Source organism: Ipomoea nil, unplaced genomic scaffold (assembly GCF_001879475.1).
Source record: "Ipomoea nil cultivar Tokyo-kokei standard unplaced genomic scaffold, Asagao_1.1 scaffold1334, whole genome shotgun sequence".
NCBI lineage: Eukaryota > Viridiplantae > Streptophyta > Magnoliopsida > Solanales > Convolvulaceae > Ipomoea > Ipomoea nil.
Genome location: NW_017617762.1, coordinates 1,356,804 through 1,366,301, shown reverse-complemented (window position 1 = coordinate 1,366,301; position 9,498 = coordinate 1,356,804). Strand labels below are relative to the sequence as shown.

The window sequence follows — 9,498 nt, the reverse complement described above, 5'->3', positions numbered from 1 at the left end:
TTGGGATGTTGTTGTTCGGGTTCTAAGGTATATCAAGAAAGCACCAGGGCAAGGTTTACTATATGAAGATAGAAGACATGCTCAAGTTGTTGGGTATTCTGATGTGATTAGGCCAGTTGTCTGTTTGATAAGCGCTCTACTTCAGGTTATTGTATGCTCATCGGTGGTAATCTTATATCTTGGGAGAGTAAGAAGCATGATGTGGTTGCCAAGTATAGTGTCGAAGCTGAATACCGGGCTATGGCTCTTGCCACATGTGAACTCACGTGGTTGAAGCACTACTCCAAGAGTTGCAATGTGGCGATGTTGCTCAAATGACAATGATATGTGACAACCAAGTAGCATTATACATCACCTCAAATCCAGTTTATCATGACTCATGAGAGGACCAAACACACCGAGGTTGATTGCCACTTCATCAGGGAGAAGATCATGTCAGTGTGTATTACAACCAGTTTTGTCAATTCCGCATAGCAGTTAGTTAGCTGATATCCAGACTAAGTCTCATAGAGCTCTTAGAGCTGGGTATATTTTTGTAACAAGCTTGGAGCATATGATTTATACTCAGCGTGAGAGGAAGTGTTGAAACCTTAGGCCTTCCTTGTAGGAATGGACCCATTAGGTTAATACTCGTATAAATAGTAGATTTTTGTACCGTTATATTGAAATAGTACGATGAATTCTTTGTATTTCTTTAACATAATCTAACATTAGTAAACTTGATGATCATTTGATCACGAAAGTAACTTCAAATATCTTTGTATAATTTTTCACAACTCATTAGATTAAATCATCATTCATACTAAGGCACCGACACAAGTTGTGTTTGCCAAAATCATATCCCTTTTCTCCCATGGTTTGTTGTCATTACTTTCTATTGCTTTTGGTTAGACTTAAAACAATATTTAAATTGCATTGGTGTTGATATTGACAAACCGGATTCATAAGAGTTGGCATGAAGTAGCATTCAACGCCCATTTTATTTTAATTATTATTTCTCATGGTTCAACACTTTATAATACTCTGAGATTTAATAGTTTGTATTACAGATTGATACCCGCCATATTAGAAACCTCTTTTTGTGGGAGGTGGTAGGCACATGAGTATGAAATTAAAACAGGGTATGAGACTTGTTTGCATTTAAAAATCGGAATGTGGTAGACAAAGATATAATGAGTGAGTGAAGCTTGTAGTGAATAAATGGTATGGATAAGTCATACTTAAATTGCACGTTTTAAATTTGTTTTAAATGTCATGTCTATTTTATGGTACTTTTTTTTTTTTTTTTATTATTAAGAATTATCAAGTTTATGATCATAGTCGTTGCACAAATGCTCAAGTGCAGTATGTGTATGGTAGTCATTTTATAGATACTCAAGTGCAGTATATGTGTGTATATGAAGCTCTGTGAATGTGTATAATACACGTTTAATATAAGTTTGAGGCATGTACTTTTACGCATTAAAATTGGTCCTTACAAATCATCACTCAGTATGAAAGAAAGATAGGAGAAATAGAAATTTACACCAATTCAGTTCAACATATATAATTATATATATGATAATACATAATACAAAAAAGTAGTGTGCATTATCAGAAAACCCCAAAGTGATTCAATACACGAGGAATTATATTGGCGTTCACATAAATGAGTTGATTCCACAACACCTAAGTTGTGAAAAATTAAAAATTCAAACTGACCTCTATCAACATTTCTTTCAATTACCAACCAATTCTTTGAATTTAACAATGCAGGCCAAGGCTCGTTCAAACTCGCTATCTTCCAAGGCAAACACAAAGCGACAATAACCTGGAATTCCAGTCCATGAAGAACTGTTGATGCATAAGCCAGTGCTCCTAAGCATGGCTTCCCTGATATTTGAGTCATCAATCTTTGCTTCCCAGGATGTTGAATCTTTATTGATTTTGATAGTCTTGCCGAGATATGCAGTCGGCTTTGCCACCACTGAAACACCAGAGCAGGCTCCAAGTACATCCCAACCACATTTTTCAAGGGTCTGTTGCACACAAAGTACACCATAAGGCTCATAACCACATTGATTTTATAATTAACTATAGATTCATTCCACAACATGATTCTCAAAGTCAGTCATATCACAAACGAAACAGTTGATAACATAGTAGCTATAATTGTTTCCTGTAAATTAATCTTCGCCCTACAATTTGTTGAATATCTTGTTGACTTCAACCCCATTTTAATGAGCATAAGTTGGTTCAGATTGTTAAGAATGGAATATTTTTAAGTTAACTGACAATCAAATTGTGAACCAAAGCATTCAGATTAAGCCATGAACATACCTCCTTCAAGTGCTCATATTTACCAGACAGAATCTTTTCCCGCCCTGCTACCACATCGAGAAGCCCTCCCGTTTTTTGTTCTCTAAGATCCATCAATTTCTTCACTGTGTATTGGATTGTGCTGTGAGGTTTGTTTAAACCAGAAAAGCAATGAAAATCAACTAAAGCTGGCTGGTTTAGAAGCAGAAATCCAAATGCAAATCCTCCAGTAAGCATCTTCAAAAACAATCCCCCAAGCAGGGAAACACAAAATGATGAATTTGTAGTCTTCAATTTTGTCAATGTGTCTTCCAGATCCCAGCCACCCCAGCCTTTGGAGTTGAATTCCACACCAGAGGATGAAGTATCAATTACAACCTTTGCTCCAAATTTTGCACACAAGGATAATATAGCTTTTATCTCGTCATTGCTGTACAGTTGGCCAGTTGGGTTTACAGTGGGTCCTGAAATATAGATCCAGGGTTTGTCGACCTTCTCCAATACAGCACCAAGTACCTTCTCTGTCAACTTAAATCCTTGTTCAGAATTGGTAGGTACATTTACAACATTTGCTTTCAAAAATTTTGCAGCAGATACATAATTCCCAGTCGAGCCAGTTGGAAAGCATAGAGTACCACCTTCCTGGATACAACAAAGTACCAGCTTATTGAAAAGGGCCAGAGTGTTATCTGCATATACAAATTCTGTAGTGCCATCTGTTGGAAAACCGTAACTGGTCTTAAGAAAGTGCGTAATGTTGCTTCTCATATCAATTTCTGACTCAGTAACATTTTGTCTCACAAAACTCTCAAAGATAGCAGCCTTCACAGGAGTTGCTATGGGCAAAAAGCTCTGATCAACATCCATGTGAATCAGGTTAGAACTGTCAGCTTCAGTAACAGCAAACTCAGCATTATCAAGGACCGAGACAACAGAACTAGGAAAGCCAATCATGTCGCATGCTTTTGCCTTTTCACCTTGCCTCTGAAGAAAGCAAATATCCAGAGTGAGAAATTGAGACACTACTTATGCCTATTTTCAAACACTAAAACGAGTCATCTTTTAGCTTCTAACCTCCATTAGTAGCAACTTATATGTTACTAAATACAACACAAAGATGCTTTTAATTAAGAAGGATGAATTCAACTCTGAGGCTTTATTAGACTCCCAAATTTGGAGCTTTTGGCCACTTTTGTTAAGGGTCAACCAAACCCACCCAACTATTATTCTTTGTTCTTTTGTCCTTATGTTTTATTGCCTGTGACGTGAGCATATAACAGAAACCACTTGTGTGCTATTGCAAAGATGATAATTAGCAATAGAGAAAATCGTAAGGGTTACTAACCTCTATGGGTGGATGTCGATCAGCAAGCTGAAAGGCTAGAAGTTCATGGAAAAGACAGCCATAATAGTATTGGCTAATTAAGGAAGTACTCCCTTGTAATAGTTCCACAACCTTTGACAAAGCTTTATACATTTTTTCTTCTTCTGATATCACAAAAGCTACTTCAAGATCCGAATAAACCTGAACCAAAAAAGAATAAAGATGAGTCAGGGATAAAACCATGATTACTCAAGTAAAGCAGTGATATAGGACACAGATAAGTTGATTCAATGAAAACATTTTACAATATAACATGAGTATTCCTAAGTAATCTCTGGATGGAAAACCAAAAAAAATAAAAAAGGGAAAAACAGAAGAAGAAAAGAAAGATACCTTGTTTTTTAATAAGCCACAAACAATTGCTGCATGCGGGGGAAGAGGAGTTCCAGCCAGATATTTCAGGACACCATTAGAATTGGGCAGGCTAGATAGCTCAAACTGGTCAGATATATCTAAAAATAGACGACACCCAATTTCTCTTGTAGTATCCAAAAGGAGCTCAAAAGCAGAGCTAGTAACTGATTCAAAATGGGTTACCCCGGTAACTACCAGTTGTGGCTTCAATTTCTTTATCAGTCCAACCATCGAATCTGATTGGCGTGGAGCTTCAATGACAGTTATTATATTGTCTGAAGAACCAGCAGTTTCATTCTTCTGCAATTAAACCAGATAGCAAAAGAATATCATTGAACTTTTTTGAAGAAAAGGAAATCCCATTGAAATATTGAATATATCACTGCATAAATCACAAAAGATTTCAACATCCTTTCAACATGAATGTAATCCATCATTCAGTCTCCCTCTCAAGTACAGTCTTAGAACTTAAGAGGCAAAATATACACATTTCAATAATTCAATTTATTGGTAAAACAAAAGTACAAAATGCATTCATCAAACTGAAATTTGTGCCTATTATACCTCGAGGTTCAGCGATGTTAACCATTGCCTGGGTAGGTGTCGCGACAACTGTTCATCAACAATAGCAAGACGTGGCAAGAACAATCGAAGAACATTCTCAATTGCCACAGCCCTTGAAGGAAACACAACAACATTCTAGCAAAAAAGAAGTACATGTTAAAAATGGGCTTACTGTTGCAAAAAAAATGATGCTTAGACCCAGTATTGACACAAATCTGGACAGCACCAGAAACAATATCTGAAAGGCTGATTTTGAGGGTATGTGGATTGATGGTTTATACAGGAAAATATGGTTGATTGGGAAACTTCCAGTCATAAGTGATTGGTTTAACAAGCAAGAGAAAAAATAAAGGTTGATAGCACCTATGGAGATTGGAGAATAGGCAGGAAATGAGGACTTCAACTTCTTTTTATGTTGCAAAGCTGGAAACTGACTTCTAGACCCAAAAATGATTTCCCAATTTACATGCAAAATGAATGGCTGACAGATCTAACCTCTTAGCATTTGACAAAAAGCAAATAAGGGTAATCGGCAGGGAGAGTGCCATTTAGAGTTTTGGATTACTAGACTATGTACTATAAAAGGGAATATAAAATTCATTCGCAAATATGGCAAATAAAATATATATTAAATTTCTTACATCAGCAGTTAATGGGATGTGATGGTATGTCTTCATAAAGCCTGCAATGAGATTACGGAATCGCTTGCTTCCCGCAGGTAGCTCATATGGGAAAAATGCATTCTCCTTCAGAACGCTGGCAAGATAAGCTAGGAATGGTATCTTCTCATCTGCAACAGCATCATCTTCAAATGACAAATCTAAAGAATTGCTAATATCATGGAACCCATTCTTGACAAACTCGAATATCTTTTTGACCTGTCAATATGGCTGGATCAGTATCACTTTCATTTTCATCAAGATAAAGGTTGTATAGTCAATCAAGGTTAATTGACATTTACAGATTAAAAATTTGAATGGCTTACTTAGTACCTGTTTTGGCTGACGGAGTTGACAGCTATACACAGACAAAGCATGAGAAATACGACCACTAGATTTGCCATAGGCCCATGCTGTTCGGGCACATATTGGCTGATCTCCAACGAGTCCCATGAAAAACTCAAAACGGTGCGGGCTATTCTTTTCAATCTCCACTAAAGCTGAAATGTCTGTGTCAGCAGCCTGCAATATTGCAAATCAAAAGAGTGCATCTTTTGTAAGTGTATCATATTCACTAAGATAGAACTCATGTACCTGAAGAACTTTAGTCTGCCAAAGCTTTGTAACATGGAGACCACGGCGCTCAAATAAGCGTTTGCAAACACCTTGCCCAGGACGGCCTCCCATATTAAATATCATAATACCCATTGGTTTTATGACAGAAATTCCTTCTTCAACAGCTCTTGCAATGAGTCCCAAGCCAAACTGGTCTTCAACAAAGCCCTACATATAATGAAAATTTAAGTAACATCCTCATGTAGTAACTAGTAACTCTTTCTCATTAGACATGGGCTTAAATTTATGAATTGAGTGTTAATGAAGTGAAAATCACACAGAAAACATAATACTTCTTAAAGTAGGTATTTATCACAAATGAGGCACAAGAAATGTAGCTTTTTGCTTTTTTGTTTTCCTGTGCATTACTATGGAATAGTACATAGCAGAAAACAAGCATTAGTAGGTCTTATATATGTAACATGCTAACAGTGACAGAGATCTTTGAAGTTTGAAACAATAGTTACCATTTGTTCCACAGGAAAATCATAGTCAAGTTTCTTTAGCAAACAAGGGAAAGTGTTCTAACAGATTCTTCACTAGATAAGCTAGCAGAAAAGAGTTACTTTGCCTCTGAGGAACAAAGACTATTTTTAATGAACAAAATATTGAAAGTAAAAGAAAAATACCGGGCCTAATAAGTTGTTAAGTACAATCAGTGGCTCCCTATATTGAGTTCCTTAATTACTTCTCTAAGATGCATTATATAGTTCAAAGCGAATTCTATCTGATTCAGTATTGCAGTGACCAAATAAATTATTATGAACAAAAGGGCAAAGAGGAGGAGTATGTTGTAGGATTAGCAAACATAATTAGTGTTATACTCCACATAAACTCTCTATCATCTTGTTCTCTATCTCTCTCACACATACCAAAAAATGCAAATTAAACACATGACAAGTTACACCTGATACCACTAAACGATCAACCTGAATACTTCACAATACAAAAAAGTGCAAATTAAACACATGACAAGTTACACCTGATACCACTAAACGATCAACCTGAATACTTCACAATAATGCCTGAATAATAAATCAAACAATAAGCAAGCAACAATGTAGCAGCCTTTTTGTGTCCCCACCTGCAGTGCACAGTAGTTGCTTAGAGAGTGCAGAAATTCTTCACTAGCATTTTCTGTGATCATCTTTGACATTGCATCAGGATTTGGGTTGAGAATCTGTGTTTAGAAAACAATGAATACGTCAGGTATATGGGGACCAAGCTTTAAATGGCTTCTAAATAACTAGAAAACAGAAAAAGAAAACTAAAACTCAGTCAAGAATATCCTCTAGGCTCTAGGAAGTATCAATTTAAACAGTCAATACCTGTGGTATGCATCCGACAATTCGTTCAAGTTCTATGTGATTATCTCTGCAGTAACTGAGAAGATCAGATTCATGAAATTCTACCCTATCCAGTAATGTCTTCTTTGCCGCATCATAGATTGGTTCACCATTGTCATCCAAAGCATTAAAGTAGAGATTTATCCAGGATATTTTTATTGCTCTTGGATTTATATCAAGCCCATAGACCTGTCATTGTATTAGGATTACAGTCATACCAATAAAACAGAGGTACTGCAACATCAACATTTTCAAAAATCAAAACACACACCTTCAGAGGTGACCATTTCTCTGCAATCGCGATGGATATCCATCCATTTCCACACCCGAGCTCTGCAACTGTTTTATCCTCGAAGATTGAGTCAGGGTGCCTGTTCAGTCCTTCATAAAAGGTAAAGGACCAGTCCTCCGGAAAAAAAATACTAGGTATCACCAACATTGTCAATTTCTTCCTCTTCTGGAAACCTTCAAGAAGCAATCAACAGAGTTAATCTTCCAACAGAAACTAGCACAGTCAACAGGCAAAACTCAAAACCACGCAAGAATCCAAGGAGGCAAACTATTGAAACATCGCATGTCTACGCATTCGTATGTGTAATTGTGAAAATAAAAAACAAACAAACCATTAGATTATACACCGATAAAAGGCGAGATTGAGAAACGGAAGAAGATCCAGTGAGTGAGAGAGAGAGAGAGAGAGGAGGGGAAAGACCTTCATGCTGCTCGAGAAACACGTCTTGAATTTGGAAATGGTAGGATTTGAGGCATTGGTCGGAGGCCTCCTTGGAGTCAAAACGTTTCTGGAGAAGAGTGAGGAAGATCCGAGCCTCCTTTCGGGTATTCGGATCTTCGAGTCGCTCCAACAGTGATCGGAGTGCAGCGTAGGCGGCGTCGCCGGAATGCTCACACTGCGTCAGGAACTCATCCACAGATCCGCACAGTCCCTTCACCGCCATTTTCACTGGAAACGGGAGCTTTGAAAACTGTCTTAGCGTGACGTGAATGGGTTGTTAAGAGCTGAAGAAGAAGATGTGTGAATTGTGAAAGTTCCCGTTATATAGGATCATCATAGTCAATGAAAAAGATCGTTATTCTATACCCCACGCCCACAATTTTATACTGCCCGAACTTTCCCCTTTTTTTTCCAAATAAGAAATTTCGTACCGGGAAATAATTAAACGTTTTTTTTTTTTTTTGGAAATAAAGGAGGAATACATCCGAGATAATTAACTGATCCTCACAACATTCATTTCATCAGCAGAGTCAATGTCCCGGGGTGGGGCAAATTATGCTCTGGACCCGTGTCCATATTGAATTGCGGACACGGGTCCAAAACGACGTCGTTTTTAAAAAAAAACGCGTCATTTAGTTAAAAAAAAAAATTTCGCGCGTGTTTTACCGTTAACGGCGTTATTTTTTTTTATTATTATGAATGTACAGTTATGCCGTTATGAATGTACAGTTATGCAATTATGAAATTATGAACACAGAGCTCTAACATTATGAACTTACAATTATGAACATATATAGTGATAAAATTATGACCATGGAGCTTTAAAATTGTGAATATAGAGCTTCGAAGATTATGAATGTACAGTTATAGAGTTATGAACGTACAGTTATGGAGTTATGAATGTATAGTTATTAACATATAGTAATAAAATTATGAACATATACTTCTATAACAAAGTGATCTGAAATTTAAAAAAAAAAAAAAAAAAAAAAAAGGAGATAACAGTGCCTAACGGCACTGTTACCCGTGTCCAGCAAGCATGCTGGACACGGGTCCAAGGCATAACAATTGCCGGGGTGGATTACTGATCCAACTATACGCCTCATCTTGGTTGCATGCACATTTGGTAATTGCATCCGTCACTTTATTTTGCTCTCTCGATGCGTGATTAGAACGAATTTCTAACCTTTTTTTTAATAACAAGAAATTTATAACCACGACTAAAGGATGTGTGTGGTTAATAATAATTAAATTTGTGATTATATGTGAATATGAAAGTTATACTTCATTTATGCGGGATACAAGATCAACATGTAATAAATTACATTACATATTCTAATTTAAACAATATAGTTGTAGAATATAAAATTAAAAATTCTATAACGAATAATGTTTAATTTAAGCAAGAATAAAATACATTCTCAGGATAATTCTAGTGTAACATTTTTTTTTTAAAATAATCAAATAGTCCTGGATTTTATACCCAAAAAAATAATTAAACTCTTGAACTTTAAAAAGTTCCAATTAAACACATTAATTTATTAA

The 9,498-nt window shown here is 36.3% G+C and overlaps 1 protein-coding gene across 1 annotated transcript; it reads right to left on the bottom strand.

Annotated features, from left to right (window-relative positions):
* Positions 1-1,564: 1,564 nt before the first annotated feature.
* Positions 1,565-8,176, bottom strand: LOC109185637 (methionine S-methyltransferase). Its single transcript, XM_019335597.1, has 12 exons — positions 7,933-8,176; positions 7,492-7,685; positions 7,203-7,409; positions 6,959-7,054; positions 5,854-6,042; positions 5,593-5,781; positions 5,242-5,478; positions 4,601-4,735; positions 4,016-4,336; positions 3,644-3,823; positions 2,320-3,282; positions 1,565-2,018 (listed from the first exon to the last, which is right to left on the bottom strand). The coding sequence occupies exons 1-12, from the start codon at positions 8,174-8,176 to the stop codon at positions 1,719-1,721; spliced, it is 3,255 nt and encodes a 1,084-aa protein (XP_019191142.1). The 3' UTR covers positions 1,565-1,718.
* Positions 8,177-9,498: the final 1,322 nt, after the last annotated feature.

What these genes read in the sequence shown, in the direction of transcription:
- LOC109185637 (XM_019335597.1), bottom strand. Translation starts at nt 8,176, where the DNA reads ATGGCGGTGAAGGGACTGTGCGGATCTGTGGATGAGTTCCTGACGCAG. An exon ending in ATCGACATCCACCCATAGAG is followed by an intron (nt 3,283 to 3,643) that starts GTTAGTAACCCT and finishes TGCTTTCTTCAG; the next exon opens with AGGCAAGGTGAAAAGGCAAA. An exon ending in AATATGAGCACTTGAAGGAG is followed by an intron (nt 2,019 to 2,319) that starts GTATGTTCATGG and finishes TGTGTGCAACAG; the next exon opens with ACCCTTGAAAAATGTGGTTG.